General features: G+C 43.1%; 1 protein-coding gene across 9 annotated transcripts in view; it reads left to right on the top strand.

The window, feature by feature from the left end:
- Nucleotides 1-21,618, top strand: part of LOC109907681 (CUGBP Elav-like family member 3) — a 36,129-nt gene that overhangs the window by 9,710 nt on the left and 4,801 nt on the right. For 3 of the 9 annotated variants that reach the window (XR_004203632.1, XM_031793834.1, XM_031793835.1), the window contains exons 4-13: nucleotides 14,944-14,992; nucleotides 15,778-15,906; nucleotides 16,375-16,454; nucleotides 16,807-16,950; nucleotides 18,574-18,706; nucleotides 18,904-19,044; nucleotides 19,252-19,311; nucleotides 19,423-19,527; nucleotides 19,707-19,850; nucleotides 20,063-20,195. Coding sequence is in view for 7 of the 9 variants with exons in the window: in XM_031793834.1 (XP_031649694.1) it covers nucleotides 14,944-14,992; nucleotides 15,778-15,906; nucleotides 16,375-16,454; nucleotides 16,807-16,950; nucleotides 18,574-18,706; nucleotides 18,904-19,044; nucleotides 19,252-19,311; nucleotides 19,423-19,527; nucleotides 19,707-19,850; nucleotides 20,063-20,190 (1,113 nt within the window). In the remaining 2 variants the exon portion in view is untranslated. Of the gene's footprint in view, nucleotides 1-14,943; nucleotides 14,993-15,777; nucleotides 15,907-16,374; nucleotides 16,455-16,806; nucleotides 16,951-18,573; nucleotides 18,707-18,903; nucleotides 19,045-19,251; nucleotides 19,851-20,062; nucleotides 20,196-21,618 lie in introns of all 9 variants that reach the window. The other 6 variants (XM_020505797.2, XM_031793837.1, XM_031793836.1 and 3 more) reach the window with 6 other exon arrangements.

Genomic DNA, 21,618 nt, shown 5'->3' with positions numbered 1-21,618 from the left:
TGCTGATCCCCTCTGAGAGGTCAGGAAGGTCTTTATTTTTTCTCATCTTAGTTTGATTGTATTGACATTCCCAGCCTTAGACATTTGTCTATTTTTGTCCAGAATATTGAGTCATTGAAACTGAAACAGTGCATCCCGAATGGAGGCAGCGAACAATGTACCAGGCCAGCTGTGATTTACAACCTGATAGCAATATTTTTTGGACAACCAAGAAATGTATTGGTGAATTATATTAATAATGCAATAATGCATCCATCTATTCTGCCAACAATGACTTAGCGTACGTCATGGAATGTTGAGTCAAATAGAACCTATTTTTAAAACCTCTTAATTTGGTTTTGTAGCATAAACTGGGAATTTGATATTTTTTGACTATTGTTGTCTGTTTGTTTCATTTCTGCAAAGTAGTTAAAACGCTGTCAGTTCCACTTTAAACTTTATCTCACCGGTTACTTTGTGTGATAAATGAGAAATCTGTTTTGCAATGGGATGTAATAATTGTACTTTTGGATTGGGAAATGCTTAATGGTTGTGTTTTTGTATTATGATTGGGACCTATGTCAGAGTTTATGGACTGCTTATCATTTAACATTATGCTGTGTATGACTGCTGTCTTTCCATCAGCCCTTTGCAGTGGGGTAGTGGTGCTTTAACATCATGCTGTGTGACTGCTGTCTTTCCATCGGCCCTATGCAGTGGTGTAGTGGTGCTTTAATAACATCATGCTTTGTGTGACCGCTGTCTTTCCATCGGCCCTATGTAGTGGTGCTTTAACATCATGCTGTGTGCGACTGCTGTCTTTCCATCGGCCTTATGCAGAGGTGTAGTGGTGCTTTAACATCATGCTGTGTGTGACTGCTGTCTTTCCATTGGCCCTATGCAGTGGTGTAGTGGTGCTTTAGTAACACCATGCTGTGTGTGACTGCTGTCTTTCCATCGGCCTTATGCAGTGGTGTAGTAGTGCTTTAACATCATGCTGTGTGTGACTGCTGTCTTTCCATCGGCCCTATGCAGTGGTGTAGTGGTGCTTTAATAACATCATGCTTTGGTTGATTGCTGTCTTTCCATCAGCCCTATGCAGTGGTGTAGTGATGCTTTAATAACATCATGCTGTGTGTGACTGCTGTCTTTCCATCGGCCCTATGCAGTGGTGTAGTGGTGATTTAATAACATCATGCTGTGTGTGACTGCTGTCTTTCCATCGCCCCTATGCAGTGGTGTAGTGGTGCTTTAACATCATGCTGTGTGTGACTGCTGTCTTTCCATCAGCCCTATGCAGAGGTGTAGTGGTGCTTTAACATCATGCTGTGTGTTTTTTTAATTTTTTAATTTTTATTTAATTTTACCTTTATTTAACCAGGTAGGCAAGTTGAGAACAAGTTCTCATTTACAATTGCGACCTGGCCAAGATAAAGCAAAGCAGTTCGACACAGAGTTACACATGGAGTAAAACAAACATACAGTCAATAATACAGTATAAACAAGTCTATATACAATGTGAGCAAATGTGGTGAGAAGGGAGGTAAAGGCAAAAAAGGCCATGATGGCAAAGTAAATACAATATAGCAAGTAAAACACTGGAATGGTAGTTTTGCAATGGAAGAATGTGCAAAGTAGAAATAAAAATAATGGGGTGCAAAGGAGCAAAATAAATAAATAAATTAAAATTAAATACAGTTGGGAAAGAGGTAGTTGTTTGGGCTAAATTATAGGTGGGCTATGTACAGGTGCAGTAATCTGTGAGCTGCTCTGACAGTTGGTGCTTAAAGCTAGTGAGGGAGATAAGTGTTTCCAGTTTCAGAGATTTTTGTAGTTCGTTCCAGTCATTGGCAGCAGAGAACTGGAAGGAGAGGCGGCCAAAGAAAGAATTGGTTTTGGGGGTGACTAGAGAGATATACCTGCTGGAGCGTGTGCTACAGGTGGGAGATGCTATGGTGATCAGCGAGCTGAGATAAGGGGGGACTTTACCTAGCAGGGTCTTGTAGATGACATGGAGCCAGTGGGTTTGGCGACGAGTATGAAGCGAGGGCCAGCCAACGAGAGCGTACAGGTCGCAATGGTGGGTAGTATATGGGGCTTTGGTGATAAAACGGATTGCACTGTGATAGACTGCATCCAATTTGTTGAGTAGGGTATTGGAGGCTATTTTGTAAATGACATCGCCAAAGTCGAGGATTGGTAGGATGGTCAGTTTTACAAGGGTATGTTTGGCAGCATGAGTGAAGGATGCTTTGTTGCGAAATAGGAAGCCAAATCTAGATTTAACTTTGGATTGGAGATGTTTGATATGGGTCTGGAAGGAGAGTTTACAGTCTAACCAGACACCTAAGTATTTGTAGTTGTCCACGTATTCTAAGTCAGAGCCTGCTCTGTGACTGCTGTCTTTCCATCGGCCCTATGCAGAGGTGTAGTGGTGCTTTAAGATCATGCTGTGTGTGACTGCTGTCTTTCCATCGGCCCTATGTAGTGGTTCTTTAACATCATGCTGTGTGCGACTGCTGTCTTTCCATCGGCCCTATGCAGTGGTGTAGTGGTGCTTTAACATCATGCTGTGTGTGACTGCTGTCTTTCCATCGGCCCTATGCAGTGGTGTAGTGGTGCTTTAACATCATGCTGTGTGTGACTGCTGTCTTTCCATCGGTCCTATGCAGAGGTGTAGTGGAGCCTGGAGAATACTCAAATTTTGCCCCCCAAAATTATGAGTTTTCCTATCAATTTTTCAGATTTTCACTTTCAAAATCACACTTCTTAATTTATAGAAAAAATATGGTGTGATGGTCTAAGTCCACAACAATGCTTAAACCATGTCTACGCCACTGATGCAAACAGCACATGATGACAGTTGCGCATCACAAATAGCCTACTAACCAACACTTGAAAACCCATTGTTGCCTTAGTTAGCATTTACTGGTAGATATCATCACTGGCGATTTTAGCATGTAAATCTTGGTTGGGCAAACAAAAAAACAAAAAAATGAATGCATGCCAGCAAAGCCACAGCACAACACTAAACAATACATTAATTGCACTAAAACGGTGACAAACAGTGCCCACAAACTGTTACGGCCTACATAAAGCTGTCTCAACAGCAGTCCCAACACCTTACCACTGCTACACCTGGCTATCAGCAGAGCCTTGTCTGGCAGCGAAACAGTTCATTCAGCCTCATTTACTTCCTTTAAAAAAAAAACATAGCAGATATGGCTGACTTGCTTAATCAATGTGGTTTCTACTGACAATTGAGATGTACACACTATGGCATAAGGGGACGACGAGCGGATAAGAGGCAATCCGTAATATTGATTAAGACATTAATGAGCAAGCTAGGACAGACGTAGTCAATATAACTATTTATTCAGCACCTTTGTAATGTACAGTGACAGGATTCATAACATGGGCCGTTCTTACAGTATTTTCCCTGTACACCAAGTCAAAACCGTAGGATAAATAGTGGGCACATAAAACAGACAAAGAAAGCTCTTACAATATTTGATGATGACATTTCTCTAGGCTATAGGCTACATATGCTATAGGCTACATATGAACCACCAACGCCTAACAGCTTTACAACACAACATTCCCTTTGTATTCCTTTCTTAGCTACAGTATACATGTTACATCATTTATATAGCAGCATACAATACATTTTTGGACTCACCTTGTTGTGCTCACTTGAACAGGAAGGTGGCATGGTGGTCCTTCGTGGGCATATTTTGTCATCAAACGTTGTCATTAAAGTCTGGCATTCTCTGGATTTATGATTCTTTCAAGACAACTGGGAACTCGGAAGGTCAAATCATGATGACGTCAATGATCTTCAGGTCGTAGCTCTAGAAAGAGGCCCGAGTTCCCGACTTGCAATTCCGAGTTGGATGACCGTTCAAAACGTATATTCCCAGTCGGAGTTTGTTTTTTCGGAGTTCCCAGTTGTTTTTAACGCACTGTAATCAGATTTCTCAGTTCCGAGTTTCCAGTTGTTTTGAGCGGGCAGAAGTCATGCTGGATTGACAGCATGGCCAATGTTGAATGTTTACCCTTTTAAGCTTGCGAAAGAAACCCTTAAACCCAGACTTGGGACCACACACCCACTCCACTGAATAGCAGGCTAGTGATTGCTTTGCAGTGCTTGCAGTTAGCCACTGATCCTTCCAATTTCCAACTTGTTGTTTGATACATTTTATCTAAAATGTCCCTAAATTATTTATCTTCATATGACAAGGATTGAAAAGGATTTGCCAGTAGATTGTCGGCTTGATTCATGATGATGACTGCTAGCTTGCTAGCTAAGATTTAGAAACTATGATGTTGACATGATTAGTCCAATCTAAGCTACTGTAGATATAACGTGATTTGACGTCATTTTATCTGTGGCCAATGACCTTGAGCCTTATTGGATGGGTACTTCTAATGTAACTCTATAGCAGCATCCAAGGGTTTTGAATTTTCAAGCCCTACACTTAGACTTGGCGGTGATGTAGTGTCCCCATGAGTGACAGAACACTGAGCCAATCACAGCGCAACTAGAAAACATTACCAACCCCATAAGCTCCAAATTTTCCGCTGGATGCCGCACCGCCACAGAAAGCACTGAGCTAGGCTGAAACAACTGCATTTTGGAGCTGCCTTACTCAAGAAAGAAAAAAAGAGACACAGCTTTATTAACTCAATGATGATTATTTTATTTTACATTGTTTGCAAACTGATATGAGACAGGTATTAATGCCAAAGTAACATGCAAAACAGGCAAGCTAAATAGGTGCTAAACAGGTGGGGCTCAAAACACCGAATGACCGGTCACCACTGGATATCATAAATTTAAACGTCTTTCCTACCCTACCGGCTACCGATGTCATTCTTCTGTGAGCAGTTCCATGCAAAAAAAAAAAACGTTGAGAGCTGCCCACTCTTGCTGCCTGCAGATGATATTTCGTTGAAACGTGTGGTGCGCATGTGAATATATTCCACGTGCTTTACAATTGTGTAGGTTACTTTGTCCATTATGTCTCTGTTGTACGTCATAATTGATCATTCGTATTCCTCCACTACACTACTTTGATACGCATCACTATGGATTAAGAAGTGAATATAAGCAATAAACTCTGAAAAAAAGTGGGTATATTGTTTATACCTGCGTCTACCATTCACTACACCACCGGACCTTCGTGTTTTACAGAAAGTGCACTCTCCTACATGAGTGCGCTGGTATTACGATTGCTGTTCTTTCAGAATCATGAACCTGTCACACACTGAAGGCCTATAGATTCGTCACTGTGCAACATGTCTATAATAGATATAAAGGCTGTTAAGATATTAATGTTTTAAGAAAGGAATGTATATATTTGTCCTGGCGAAGCGGTTTTATGCTCTGATAATTTAGTTTTCTACTCCGCTGTTCTCGGGAAGAAATTACAAAGTCCGCACTGTCCGAGACTGAGTCAAGACCGAGTTCAAACGTATCCGACACCGAGATAAGACCGAGATACTAAATATGTGGTCTGGAGACCGTACTCTAGGGTCTCGAGTACGACAACACTGTGAGGGGGTAAATGAATGAACGTTTGACATAATGAGCAACGGGTGGCAGTGGGGGTTGAGGGACGAGGCAGTACGTTAATCATCTTAAATACAGACATCTGTTACAGAGAGGGTGGGGGTACGAGTTTGTGTTTGTGTGTGGAAAACAGCTCTTATTATAACTCATCAGGCTCTGTTAACTCAGGCGCACTAGGCCAGCGTTTAATCTAATGGAAAGTATTCAGGCCTCTTGACTTTTTCCACATTTTGTTATGTTACAGCCTTGTTCTAAAATTTAATAAATTGTATTTTTTTCCTCATTAATCTACACACAATACCCCATATTGACGAAGCAAATATGTCTGCTAATTTATAAACATTTTAAAAACGGAAATATCACATTTACAAAAGTATTCAGACCCTTTACTCAGTACTTTGTTGAAGCACCTTTGGCAGCATTTACAGTATTGAGTCTTCTTGGGTATAATGCTACAAGCTTGGCACACCTGTATTTAGGGAGTTTCTCCTATTCTTCTCTGTAGATCCTCTCAAGCTCAGGTTGGGTGGGGAGTGTTGCTGCACAGCTATTTTCAGGTCTCTCCAGAGATGTTTTCCCGGGTTCAAGTTCGGGTTCTGGCTGGGCCACTCAAGGACATTCAGAGACTTGTCCCGAAGCCATTCCTGCATTGACTTGGCTGTGTGCTTAGGGTTGTTGTCCTGTTGGAAGGTGAACCTTTGCCCCAGTCTGAGGTCCTGAGCTCTCTGGAGCAGGTCGTCATCAAGGATCTCTCTGTACTTTGCTCCATTCATCTTTGCCTCGATCCTGACTAGTCTCCCAGTCCCTACCGCTGAAAAACATCCCCACAGCATGATGCTGCCACCACTATGCTTCACCGTAGGGATGGTTCCAGGTTTCCTCCAGACCTGACACTTGGCATTCAAGCCAAAGAGTTCAATCTCGGTAACATCAGATCAGAGAATCTTGTTTCTCACGGTCTGAGAGTCTTTAGGTTTCTTTGACAAACTGCAAGCTGGCTCTTACACTGAGGAGTGGCTTCCGTATGGCCACTCTACCAGTAAGGCCTGATTGGTGGAGTGCTGCAGAGATGGTTGTCCTGGAAGTTTCTCCCATCTCTACAGAGGAACTCTAAAGCTCTGTCAGAGTGACCATCGGGTTCTTGGTCACCTCCCTGACCAAGGTCCTTCTCCCCCGATTGCTCAGTTTTTCTGGGTGCCCAGCTCTAGGAAGAGTCTTGCTGGTTCCAAACTTATTCCATTTAAGAATGATGGAGGCCACTGTGTTCTTTGGGACCTCCAGTGCTGCAGAATGTTTTGGTACCCTTCCCCAGATCTGTGCCTCGACACAATCCTGTCTCGGAGCTCTACGGACAATTCGTTCGACCTCATGGTTTGGTATTTGCTCTGACATGCACTATCAACTGTGGGATCTTATATAGACAGGTTTGTGCCTTGCCAAATTATGTTCAATCAATTGAATTTACCACAGGTGGACTCAAATCTATTTGTAGAAACAGCTCAAGGATGATCAACGAAAACATGATGCACCTGAGCTCAATTTCAAGTCTCATAGCAAAAGGTCTGAATACTTATATAAATAACGTATTTCCGTTTTAGTTTTTTTTTATACATTTGCAAACATTAAAAAAACTGTCTTCACATTGTCATTATGAGGTATTGTGTGTAGATTGCTGAGGATAAAAAAAAAAAAATCCATATTAGAAGAAGGCTGTAACGTAACAAAATTTGGAAAAATTTGGAAAAAGTCGAGGGGTCTGAATACTTTCCGAAGCCACTGTACATATTGCACTTTGGTGTAATTAAACTGACTAAACCTAGAAAAATGAAGATCCCTATGACAACAGAAGTCACTGACTTTCAACGTGGCACTTTCAACGTCATAGGATACGATCTTTCCAACAAGTAAGTCTGCCCTGCTAGAGCTTCCCCAGTCAACTGTAAGTGGAAACGTCTAGGAGCAACAATGGCTCAGCCACGAATTGTAGGCCACACAAGCTCACAGAATGCGTAAAAATGGTCTCTCTTCCATTGCAACTAGGGTTGCACATTTTGGGGAATATTCAGAGGTGGAAACTTTCTGTGGGAATGTATGGGAATTAACGGAAATATATGCAAATTAATATTAATACCATTTAAATGTAGATGTTTTTTGCATTGGATATATTTCCCATATCACATGGAGACAGCAACATAAACATTTGACCTTATCATCAAGTAAACATAATTGCAAATGATTAAATCCTTCCAATAGAAATAAAACAAATTGATTTAGTTACAAATTCAACTTTAATTAAATGAGTTGACTCTTCACATGGCATGGGATGATTTCACTGAACAACAATAGAAAGGGAATATTGAATGATCCCCATCGCATCTCCCAAAAAATCTGTAAAATGATAGTCTAGAAACTAAAGCTTTAGTTGTCTTCCTCTCAGGCTTCCATGTATTCTCCCTGGACCTCCTCAATGTCCACCTCTTGAACATCAGACTCCAAGGCCTCATCTTCACTGTCACTTTCCAGATCCACAAAGTCCCTTCCACCAGGTGGCTGAGGAGATATGTTGGCATGATTGCCATATTGCATCTCCATCCCAAAGCCCTTGCTTGGAAGTGTACTTCGCCAGACTGCCAAGAACCTTGCCCTCATCCAGGCCAAGGTGGTGAGACATGGTAGTGATGACACCATAGGCTTTGTTGATCTCTGCACCAGACAAGATGCTCTTGCCAGCACACTTGGGGTCCAACATGTAAGCTGCGGCGTGTATGGGCTTCAGACAGAAGTCTTAGTGCTTCTTGATGTATATCAGAACTGCAGTATTCTCTGCTTGGAGCAACAGTGAAGAGGGCAGGGCGATACGGATTTCTTCTCTTATATCTGCAGGCAGAGTCTGAACATCAGACAGGATGGCATTGTCTCCCTCAATCCGTGCAATGGCTACTGCTATAGGTTTCAGGAGTTTCAGGCAGCTTACCATTCTCTCCCAAAATACATAATCCAGGAGAATCCCCTTGATGGGGCTGTCCATATCGGCAGACTGTCAAACATGATGACAACACCACCCCAGCGGGTGTTGCTGGGCAGCTTCAATGTGGTTCTCTTATTCTATTCTTCTCACTTTGCTTGGTGAGGTAGATTGCTGCTATAACTTGATGACCCGTCACATACCTAACCATTTCACTGGCTCTCTTGTAGAGTGTATCCATTGCTTTCAGTGCCATGATGTCCTTGAGGAGCAGATTCATTGCATGAGCAGCACAGCCAATGGGTGTGATGTGAGGGTAGGACTACATTCTTCACATATGATTTGGCACAGTATTTGCAAATGTACACAGCCTTTCCTTCTACATTAGCTGCAGTGAAACGTCTCCACACATCAGATATTGCCTGTGGCATTGTCCTGTAAAGATTAGAGAAAAAAATAGTAAAATAAATAGTTAATCAGTTAGATTAAACAACTCCTTTGTAAGATAAATGTTTTAAAATGAAACATGTATGGAAACAGGTGAATTAACACTCCTCAGTTAGCAGGCTCAAGCAAGCTAAACACACATGGTAGCACAAACAAACTAGCAGAAATTGTTAACAAGATAGAAATTATTTAAACACACTTTGCTGTAGGCTACTATTTACTAGTTAACAGAAAATCATGTATGTCATAAAAAATATATTCACCCCACCCAGTATTGTAATCAAAACGTACCAGAAAGCATGTAGTCCTTGGCTCAGTGTAGTAATGCGGGCTCAATACCATCTCATTAGTGTGCAAGATCTTGACTATCAGCTGTACATGTGATGGAAGAGTGCATTGCACATGTGATGGAAGAATGCACTGTGCATGTAGAGGGTTGCAATTTCATTGAATTGGGGATAGTTTAACCAAAATATGCCACAAGACCTAGAATTGCCTTATGTGTATCCCACAAAAAAAGATTCACTGTTATAAGCTAACCTTTTTGATAAACTTAAGCAAAATTCCCCAAATTCCCGGGCTTAACTTCCCATGGAAAATTTCCAGACAAATTTCGGAAATTTACCGTAAAGGTACCGACCCTTTGCAACCCTAGTTGCAACACTCACTACCGAGTTCCAAGCTGCCTCTGGTCGCTACATCAGCACAAGAACTGTTCGTCGGGGGCTTCATGAAATGGGTTTCCATGGCCGAGCAGCCATACACAAGCCTAGGATCACCATGCGCAATGCCAAGTGTCGGCAGGAGTGGTGTAAAGATCGCCGACATTGGACTCTGGACCAGAGGAAATGCAATCTCTAGGGTGATAAATCCTGCTTCACCATCTGGTAGTCCGGCGGACAAATCTGGGTTTGACGGATGCCAGGAGAACGCTACTTGCCCCAATGAATAGTGCAAACTGTAAAGTTTGGTGGAGGAGAAATAGTGGTCTGGGGCTGTTTTACATGGTTCGGGCTTGGCCCCTTAGTTCCCTACAATGACATTCTAGATGATTCTGTGCTTCTAATTTTGTGGCAACAGTTTGGGGAAGGCCGTTTCCTGTTTTAGCATGACAATGCCCCCCGTGCACAAAGTGAGGTCCATACAGAAATTGTTTGTCAAGATCGGTGTGGAAGAACTTGACTGGCCTGCATAGAGCCCTTACCTCAAACCCTATCTAACACCTTTGGGATGAATTGGGACAAGCCCATCATCAGTGCCCGACCTCACTAATGCTCTTGGCTTGAATGGAATTAAGTCCCCTCAGAAATGTTCCATCCTGTGTAAAGCCTTCCCAGAAGAGTTGAGGCTGTTATAGCAGAAAAGGGCGGACCAACTCCATATGAATGCCCTTGATTTTATGAATGAGATGTTCAACAAGCAGGTGTCCACATACTTTTGGTCATGTAGTGTAACTCTACTTTTAGAGATATACTGTGCATCTTCTGATGAAGAAAAGCAGCTAGAGGAAAGAGTAGCATAAATAATTGTGGTACTTCTCTCTTCCTCTTGTATGACCCCAAAGAAATATAATTGTTTAGTAATTCTACAATAGGGATTATATTTCTATGTACGACCCAACCCCAGAGAGCCTTGAATATATAGACAGACCGAGCATGACTAGGGAGGAGTAACAGTGACATACTGAAAACAGGCTTTGATAACAGGTTGTTGGCATGTGTGTGTGTGCGTAGGAGATTTCCTGTCTTTGTTTGTGTTTGGGATTGTACCTCTGTTTCTGCGCCTGCCTTTGTTACTTTGTTCATCTCTTTGTGCGAGTGATATAGCCTATATTTCCACCGATGTATTTTCTGTACTCTAAGTATCTCTGTTAGTGTGTGTGTGATGTGGAGGGGGAGATGAGGGAGCGGAGAGAAGAGGGGGGGGATGGGGTGGCAGGTTGATTATGGTCCCAGGTCTCGTTGCCAGGAGACGGTGGGGACGAGGGATGCCAGGTTGCTAGGTAACCGGTGTGATGCAATGACCAGTGCTGTGTGATGGAGAGGAGGGAGAAAAATAGTCATTTTGCCCCCCCATCTTCCCTCCCTCCCTCCTTGTAAACGCTCTTGAAAAATACAGAGATGGTCTCCACTGATATATTTACCGTTCAGAGTCCCTACTTTTCTGGAAGACAGGCAGAATGGATTTGAGATAAAAAGGGGAGACAAATATGTCACCCTCTTTACTTCAGCCTGTTTGGGACTTATTGATACAGTGAGTGAGTGGAGGGGACAAGAGATTATGAGCTTTTCTCTGGTTTGGGAGGGTAAGAAAGGAGGGAAGAATGTGATTAACAGGGATGTACACACCATGTCTCTCCTATCATCTCCCATCCCACATTCACACTGCTCAATAAATGCAAGTGTGTGTCTCAGTGTGTGTGTGTGCACAAGCATCAGTAGGGTGATGTGTGTGTTTGCATTGAGGGGATGGGGTCAGGTGTGGGGGAGGGGTCTTGCTGTGATTTGATTGGATAATCTATGGATTTAATATCTCATACTGTAATCCTAGTGAAATCCTTTTTGGCATCACAGAGGGAAAGATTAACTGTGTGCTCATGTCAATGTGAGCAAGAGAGTGCCTATACATATGAGACTGCCAGGAACAGACAGTGTATGTGTGCAAAAGCTGTGGACATTGTGTTTATGCCACTGTGTTTGTTGAGTTTGAATAATAATCATAATGTCTCTGTATATTTGGATTTGAAAAAGGACAACATGATCATTTAAAGCTAAATTGGGTCACAGATAGGGCGGGTTTGGCCTTTGGCCGGGTTTAATCTGTGCTGTGTTTTTAAAATGAGCCTGTTGATTTGCAGAAAAAGAGAAAATATAGAAGAGAAAAATATTAAAATGGCTCGGCTTGCACAGTGTAATAGAAGCAGACATTTTCTTGGTCCCTACAGTATCTGCCCTTGAGGCAGCAATTAAATGCAACAGGCACCATCCCTTGTCCTTTTGTCCCTATAATTCCAGTTCCCCCCCAAGCATCCTTTCTACCTCACGACATATCTAATAATCCCAGCGTCTCTCAACCTAGTACCACCCTTTATTCCTCATAGGTTTTTTCTGTCCTTCATCCATCTCTTTTTCTCTCCTACGCACGATGTTCTTGGCAACGTTGTTTACCTGCTGTGGATCTCATCACAAGGTTGTCATGGTGACCGCAATGGGAGGTGCAGACTTTGTCAGATTAGCAGGGCTGGTTGCCGTGTCGACCTCGAGTGCCACTGCCTTGTTGGCCTCCACTTCTCCACTATAATCTAATTCCATTATCTTGTGCCATTTGCTCCGCTTCTCATCTCCTTATCACAACCGTGGTAACCGTGGAAGAACTCAAGTCATAGATAGACTAACCTAGCGTTTATATGAAATATACTCAAATATTTTATTCAGGGAACATTATATCCTAAAATTCGATTTGAGACATTTGTTGTATCATGATTAGGTTGTGTCGTTAAAGTCGAAGTGTAGGCTAAGATGTGATCTTTTGGTTTTGTTCTGTGTTTTAATACAGTAGTCTTTCACCCATTGCAAATTAGGATTTATTCCGCAACTCATGTAGTGGATGACTTTATCCAAGTTGACTTTGCCGAACATTTGAGGCGTGTAGAAAAACATCACCTCTGAGCACAAAATTCTATTCATTTACTGACTCCCGGGAACATTCACAACGTAAAAATGCATTTTGATTACTGTTTTCAATCCTTCCCGGTAAACAGGTGCTTCTTAATCCACATGGTCATCTAATTAATTGTCGTAATCAATGGGACACTCCACTAGAAAACCCAAGGCCTGCTGGTGATGATGTTTGTGCATGCAAATGGCAAGGGCCCTACCAGCACTGATCAATACTGTCTCCTGGTGACCAATCAAGGCTGATCAATCAGAGACAGGGATCAGTGACTGACTCAAATGTCACCAGCTCCATAATTAAGACCTTAATTAAGCCACCGTTAACACACTGACCCTGCACTGCTCCTCGCCAATCACTGTCCTCTCTGCATCCTCCACCTGCTCTCCTTCTCAGTGCACCACCACACATGTGAAAGAGAATATTGAAGTGCCTAGCTAGACCTGCATCATTATAATGATAGTGTCATTGGTCCACAAAAGTAATTTTTTGTGGATTGTGTTTTTATGATGTGTGAAAGGTTGCCTGTTTCCTTATTTGTTTTGGTTGCTCTTTCCTTACTCTGATTCCATCCATTCCTCTACAGCTCCTTCCCCCTCTCTCTCTCTCTCTGTTCAGAATCTCCCACCATTCTAATCCAGCGTGCTTCTGTAATCCGGATTAGCCAGCGAGCGTTCTTAATCTTATCACTTGCCTAATCCCGCGTGGTTCTGTGCGTGTGTGTGTGTGTAAGAGAGAGACACACTCATTCTCTGGGAGGGAATATAATTGATGGGGAATGAGAAGAGAGGAAAAGAAGAACAGTAAACCAGGAGGGTGATCGGCAGGGCTTCATTAGAAGCCGAGGGAGTGGCCAGCTCATATTCCAGCCCTTTCTTGAGTTCTACATACATACACAATATATGTACAGTAGCAGTCAAAAGTTTGAACACACCTACTCATTCAAGGGGGTTTTCTTTATTTGTACTATTTTCTACATTGTAGAATAATAGTGAAGACATCAAAACTATGAAATAACACATATGGAATCATGTAGTAACCAGAAAAGTATATATTTAATATTTGAGATTCTTCAAAGTAGCCATATTATAGCATCAACAGCTCAAATAAGCAAAGAGAAACAACAGTCCATCATTACTAAGACATGAAGGTCAGTCAATCCGGAAAATTTAAAGAAATTCAAGAATGTCTTCAAGTGCAGTGGCAAAAACCATGATGAAACTGGCTCGCATGAGGACCACCACAGAAAAGGAAGACCCAGAGTTACCTCAGCTGCAGAGGATACGTTCATTAGAGTTAACAGCATCTCAGATTACAGCCCAAATAAATGCTTCACAGAGTTCAAGTAACAGACACATCTCAAAATGAACTGTTCAGAGGTGACTGAGTGAATCATCCTTTCATGGTAGAATTTCTACAAGGAAACCACTACTAAAGGACACCAATAAGAAGAAAATACTTGCTTGGGCCAAGAAACACGAGCAACGGACATTAGACCAGTGGAAATCTGTCCAAATTTGAGATTTTTGGTTCCAACAGCCGTGTCTTTGTGAGATACAGAGTAGGTGAACAGATGATCTCAGCATGTGTAGTTCTCACCGTGAAGCATGGAGGAGGAGGTGTGATGGTGTGGGGGTGCTTTGCTAGTGACACTGTTGGTGATTTATTTAGAATTCAAGGCACACTTAACCAGCATGGCTACCTCACATTCTGCAGCGATACGGCATCCCATCTGGTTTGCGCTTAGTGGGACTATCATTTGTTTTTCAACAGGACAATGACCCAAAACAAACCTCCAGGCTGTGTAAGGACTATTTGACCGAGAAGGAGAGTGATGGAGTGCTGCATCAGATGACCTGTCCTCCCCAATCACCCAACCTCAACCAAATTGAGGTGGTTTGGGATGAGTTGGACCGCAGAGTGAAGGAAAAGCAGCCAATAAGTGCTCAGCATATGTGGGAACTCCAAGACTGTTGGAAAAACATTCCTCATGAAGCTGGTTGAGAGAATGCCATGAGTGTGCAAAGCTGTCATCAAGGTAAAGGGTGGCTACTTTGTAGAATCTCAAAATATAAACTATAACTTTTGATTTGTTTAACACTTTTTTGGTTACTACATGATTCCATATGTGTTATTTCATAGTTTTGATGTCTTCACTATTATTTTACAATGTAGAAAAACCCTCGAATGAGTAGGTGTGTCCAAACTTTTGACTGGTACTGTATGTAAAGCAAATAAACAAGAATCTTCATAATTATGGATGTGCCTAGGGATAAGAGGACCATGTAATGTGGGCTTTCTATTTCAGATGAACCGGCCCATTCAAGTGAAGCCAGCAGACAGCGAGGGCAGAGGGGGTAAGAGACACCCCTCCATAGCAACACCTGTTCAAACAACACCTGAAGAGAATTGCAACTGTTCAATCAACACCTTTCCAAAACACCTGTCTAACGTGTTACATTTTTTAAACAACAAACTACAATGTTTCAAGACTAAACCCTGAAATGGCTTCAGCCCAGCTTCAACAAAAATACACACTCGTCACTTCTGCTAAGCACCACCTGCCTCTAAATAACACTTCTAGAAATTCTAACCCCCCCCCCCCCATATTCAAGTAGAATTATTCTTAAGTGCCAGACTAAAGAAAGTAAATATAATAAGGATTTCAACTGCTGTTTTCATGACCTCAAAGACATTGTCACCTAGCATACAGAACTGGATGATGAAGGAGCATTCCAGTCTGAGCCAGATCATGCTCTTTGTGCAGCAGGTTTATTGATACTGCACTCTGGTGGCCTTTTCCATATATAGCAGGGTTATAGCACCAAAGTTACAGACGTCAATATACTATATATATATTGTAACAACATCCAATTAAAAATGTAGCTGATTGATTAACACATTTGGGGTTATAAAGTAAAACAAGGTGCAAATTCCTGAGCATGTTCTTGTGTTGTATGATAACTATTTCTCTTCACCTACATGTTATCCTTTCTCTCTCTCTCAATCATTAAATCATTCCATTCTAATTCATGCCCTTTGCCTCAACCAACCACTCTCTCTGCTCTTCTCTCCATCACTGTCTGTCCATATTCCTCTCTCTTCGTTCCTGTTTTGGCCCCTCACCTCACATTCCCCTTAGAAGACAGGAAGCTGTTTGTTGGCATGCTGGGGAAGCAGCAGTCGGATACCGACGTGAGGAAGATGTTTGAGGAGCTTGGGAGCATTGAAGAGTGCACAGTGCTCCGCGGGCCTGACGGCACTAGCAAAGGTAGCCAACACCATTACTGCAACACTGACCGCTACAACGTCTATAGCCTTATATCAACACCACAACATCAACACCACTAAAATATTACCATTAAGGTCAGTAATCAGTCACAATCAAACTCATACCACTACAAAGATGGATGCTTAATTTTCTGTGTTTGTTGTACGAGGTATGACTAATTTATAATTTTATTTAACTATTAGTGGACCAGGTAAGTTGACTGAGAACACATTCTCATGTACAGCAAAGACCTGGGGAATATAATGATGCAATATGTTTTATAGGTCATAGTTAATATTGGTCAACATGGTTTATGAGCTATGATTGATGAAGCAATTAATGTTTTGTGGACCACAGTTAATGACGCAGCTATAACTAATGAGGTGCCGATTGTCTGATGCATTTTCTAGGGATATGTTGTGTCACGTGAGGGGAGGCCAGGGTTTGACGATGTGTCATGTTTTGTAGGCTGTGCCTTTGTGAAGTACCAGAACAACGTAGAGGCTGCGGCAGCCATCAGCACTCTGCATGGGAGCCGCACTCTACCGGTCAGTCTCTCTCTCTCTTTCACTCACTCACTCACTCACTCACTCACTCACTCACTCACTCACTCACTCACTCACTCACTCACTCACTCACTCACTCACCTCACTCACTCACCTCACTCACTCACCTCACTCACTCACCTCACTCACTCAACATAGGGACTCATCAATAGTTAAACACTGCTACCGTCAGACCTCCTCCTACACAAACACTCCATGGCCTACTGAAATTTATAGGAGTTGAGAACATATTTGTGGAATGCCCTCATCAGTCCTCGTGTTAGTGATATAGGTTATTTGGTTACAGAGATGTGTGTCATTTTTGCTGTGTAATATCTGTAATCTCTCCCTGCAGGGTGCCTCCTCCAGCCTGGTGGTGAAGTTCGCTGACTCTGAGAAAGAGCGAGGGATAAGGCGCATGCAGCAGGTGGCGTCCCAGCTGGGGGTCATCAGTCCCATGACCTTACACCTCGGGGCTTACAATGCCTACACACAGGTAGTGAGTACTAGTAGTACTGAACCCCAAACACAGGCATTATGCAGATATTGTAATACGCAGGCCAACACACTAGTTGTAGTAAAATGGCAATGTCCCAAATGGCACCCTATTTCTTATATGGGTCAAAAGTAGTGCACTACAGTGCATTCAGAAAGTATTCAGACCCCTTAACTTTTTACACAATTTGTTACGTTACAGCCTTATTAAGAAAAATCCATATGAATCTACAGACAATACCCAATAATGACAAAGCGAAAACAGGTTTTTAGAAATGTTTGCAAATGTATTCAACATTTTAAAACAGAAATAGCTTATTTACATAAGTATTCAGACCCTTTGCTATGAGACTTGAAATTGAGCTCCGGTGCATCCTGTTTCCATTGATCATCCTTGAGATGTTTTCTACAACTTGATTGGAGTCCACCTGTTGTAAATTCAATTGATTGGACATGATTTGGAAAGGCATACACTTGTCTAGAAAAGGTCCCACAGTTGACAGTGCATGTCAGAGCAAAAACCAAGCCATGAGGTTGAAGGAATTGTCCGTTGAGCTCCGAGAAATGATTGTGTCGAGGCACAGAGCTAGGGATGGATACCAAAACATTTCTACAGCATTGAAGGTCCCGAAGAACACAGTGGCCTCCATCATTCTTAACTAGAAGAAGTTTGGAACCACCAAGACTAATCGGGGGAGAAGGGCCTTCGTCAGGGAGGTGACTAAGAACCCGATGGTCACTTTGACAGAGCTCCAGAGTTCCTATGTGGAACCTTCCAGAAGGACAACCATCTCTGCAGCACTCCACCAATCAGGCCTTTATGGTAGAGTGGCCAGACTTTGCTTGGAGTTTGCTCCTAAACAAGATTCTCTGGTCTGATGAACCCTAGATTGAACTCTTAGGCCTGAATGCCAAGAGTCACATCTGGAGGAAACTTGGCACAGTGAAGCATGGTGGGTGGCAGCATCATGCTGTGGGGATGTGTTTCAGCGGCAGGGACTGGTAGACTAGTCAGGATCAAGGCAAAGTTGAACAGAGCAAAGTACAGAGAGATCCTTGATGAAAACCTGCTCCAGCGTCCTCAGGACCTCAGACTGGGGAGAAGATTCACCTTCCAACAGGACAACAACCCTAAGCACACAGCCAAGACAATGCAGGAGTGGCTTCAGGACAAGTCTCTGAATGTCCTTGTATGGCCCAGCCAGAGCCCGGACTTGAACCCGATCAAACATCTCTGGAGAGACCTCAAAATAGCTGTGCAGCGACGCTCCCCATCCAACATGACAGAGCTTGAGAGGATCTGAAGATAAGAATAGGAGAAACTCGCCAAATACTGGTGTGCCAAGCTTGTAGCGTCATACCCAAGAAGACTCAAGGCTGTAACTGCTGCCAAAGGTGCTTGAACAAAGTACTGAGTAAAGGGTCTGAATACTTTTCATTTTTAATACATTTGCAAAAATGCATACATTTTAGAATAAGGATATAACGTAACATTTTGGGGGAAAAAGTCTAGGGCTATGAATAATTTCCGAATATACTGTATATGGGGAATATGGTGCCATTTGGGACGCATACTGACAGTGAATGACATCGAAGGACTCCCTCTTTCTCTCTTCATTCTTTGTAGCTGGTGCAGCAGCAGGCTCTGGTGGCCCAGTCGGCATATTTGTCTCCTGTATCCACCATCACCATGCAGCAGTTGGCTGCCCTCAACCCAAGCAGCCTCATGGCCACGCCCATCGCATCACTCACTACCTCAGGTAATAAGAAGCTCTCATCCTCCACCACTTCATCCCCTCCTACAGGATTCTCTGCTCGTCTCACAGTTTCTCTTTATTCTTTATACAGTATATATTTTGTTTTTCTAGTCTTTGCCCCATATATTTCTGCCTATGATACTATTTTATTGCATTTGTTTGACTATGTCTGTCTGTCCCCGAATGCTCTTCCTGTGCAGGGACCAGCACTCCGCCCACCATGGCAGCCACACCAGTGCCTGCTCTGCCTCCACCACTCAGCTACCCTCCAGTGCCAGCTCCACCCAATGGACAGTCAGTATCTGAAACCCTGTACACCAATGGAGTTCATTCTTACCAAGGTATCTCACTCAACCTGATGAAAGTCAAGAGTATCATTATGAAAATGTAATCCAATGAACCTTATCTAGGATTTTGGTTTGTTTACTAAGAATCCTGGTGCACGGCACCCAATGCCATTTAGAGCATGTACTCATCCTCCAAAAAGCTTGTTTGTACAGCAGTTGATAAATCATGCTGTTATTTTTCTGTTTGATTCTCTCTCTCAGCTCAGAGTCCAGTTTTGGATCCTATTCAGCAAGCGTACGCAGGGATGCAGCACTACACAGGTGGGACAGTAGTGAGTCCGCTTGAGTCCTTAAAATTTCCCAGAGGAAATTTTAGGTTTGAAATGCCCTCTCAACAGTCCTTAATGTTTACTTATGCGAACACACCCACAGCAACGTACCCTGCTGCCTATGGAATGGTAGGGCAGCCATTCCCACACCAACACACAATGCTTGCACAGCAACATCAGCAGCCTCAGCAACTGCAGCAACGAGAAGGTAATTTCTACCTACTTGTCCTCCCTCCTATGAATTCTCACTTTTGACTATTTTCAATGTTGGTTTCCCACAAAGTTCACACTGCCTCAATCACGACCTCATCCTGATAATCTCAAGTCACGTAAGAACCCCTCAGGGAGCCTTGATGGTCTAAACTTGCACTGTATTCTTCTTCTCAGGGCCTGAGGGGTGTAACATCTTCATCTATCACCTGCCTCAGGAGTTCACTGACTCAGAGATGCTGCAAATGTTCATCCCCTTCGGCAACGTCATCTCAGCAAAGGTCTTTGTTGACCGTGCCACCAATCAGAGCAAGTGCTTTGGTGAGTGACGGCGATGACAACGAATGCGTCCCAAATGACACAATGTACCCTATGTAGTACACTACTTTTGACCAGGGCCCATAGGGAATAGTGTGCCACATTGGGAACACAGTCAATGATGACATTGAGGAGGCAGTGCTGGGAAGGATTGCTCCCTTCTTGTAGTATTAATACTTTCACAGAATTGTCTATAACTGTTTGCTTCTCTTCAGGTTTTGTGAGTTTTGACAACCCGTCCAGTGCTCAGACAGCAATTCAGGCCATGAATGGTTTCCAGATTGGCATGAAGAGACTCAAGGTGCAGCTTAAGAGGCCCAAGGATGCCAACCGACCCTACTAAATGAGGTGAGTAAGGTGGGATGAGAATGAAGGGTGAAATGGATGGTCAGGGCGATTGACAGGGAGTGGAAACTATTAAAGGTAGGTTATGGCAGGGTTATTCATCTTATAACCTAAGAGGGCCGAAGCCTGCTGGTTTTCTGTTCTACCTGAGAATGAATTGCACCCAACCGCTGTCCCAGGTCTAAATCAGTATCTGATTAGAGGGCAACAATGAAAAAATGCAGTGGAACTGGCTTCGGTGTCTTAAGGGCGTTATGGGATAAAGGGAGAATTTTATGTTTTAATTTTGTGGAAGATCAGTATTAAAATGATCAACTGTGATAAAATACACTGCATGACCAAAGGTATGTGGACACCTACTCGTCGAACATCTCATTCCAAAATCATGGGCGTTAATATAGAGTTGGTCCCCTCTTTGCTGCTACAACAGCCTCCACTCTTCTGTGAAGACTTTCCACTAGATGTTTTAACATTTCTGTGGGGACTTCCATTTAGCCACAAGGTCGGGCACTGATGATGGGCAATTAGGCTTGGTACGCATTCGGTGTTCCAATTCATCCAAAAAGGTGTTAGATGGGTTTGAGGTCAGGGCTCTGTGCATACCGATCATGACAAATATACATTTCTGTATTGACTTCGCTTTGTGCACGGGGGCATTGTCATGCGGAAACAGGAAAGGGCCTTCCCCAAACTGTTGCCACAAAGTTGGAAGCACAGAATCGTCTAGAATGTCATTGTATGCTGTAGTGTTAAAATTTCCCTTCACCGGAACTAAGGGGCCTAGCCTGAACTATGAAAAACAGCCACAGACCATTATTCCTCCTCCACCAAACTTAACAGTTGCCACTATGCATTGGGGCAGGTAGCGTTCTCCTGGCATCTGCCAAACACAGATTCCTCCGTCGAACTGTCAGATGGTGAAGCGTGATTCATCACTCCAGAGAACGCATTTCCACTGGTCCAGAGTCCAATGACGGCGAGCATTACACCACTGCAGCCAACGCTTGGCATTGCGCATGGTGATCTTAGGGTTGTGTGTGGTTCCTTAGCCATGGAAACCCATTTCATGAAGCTCCCGACGAACAGTTCTATTGCTGACGTTGCTTCCAGAGGCAGTTTGGAACTCGGTAGTGAGTGTTGCAACCAAGGACAGATGTGCTACGCTGCCCTTTTCTGTGAGGTTGTGTGGCCTACCACTTTGCGGCTGAGACGTTGTTGCTCCTAGACGTTTCCACTTCACAATAACAGCACTTACAGTTGAACGGAGCAGCACTAACAGGGCAGAAATTTGCGAAATAACTTGTTGGAATGGTGGCATCCTATGATGGTGATGATGCCACGTTGAATGTCACTGAGCTCTTCAGTACGGGCCATTCTACTGCCAATGTTTGTCTATGGAGATTGCATGGCGGTGTGCTCGGTTTTA

The sequence above is a fragment of the Oncorhynchus kisutch genome, linkage group LG17 (assembly GCF_002021735.2).
Source record: "Oncorhynchus kisutch isolate 150728-3 linkage group LG17, Okis_V2, whole genome shotgun sequence".
NCBI classification, from domain to species: Eukaryota; Metazoa; Chordata; class Actinopteri; order Salmoniformes; family Salmonidae; genus Oncorhynchus; species Oncorhynchus kisutch.
This window is presented reverse-complemented; position numbering and strand designations above follow the sequence as displayed.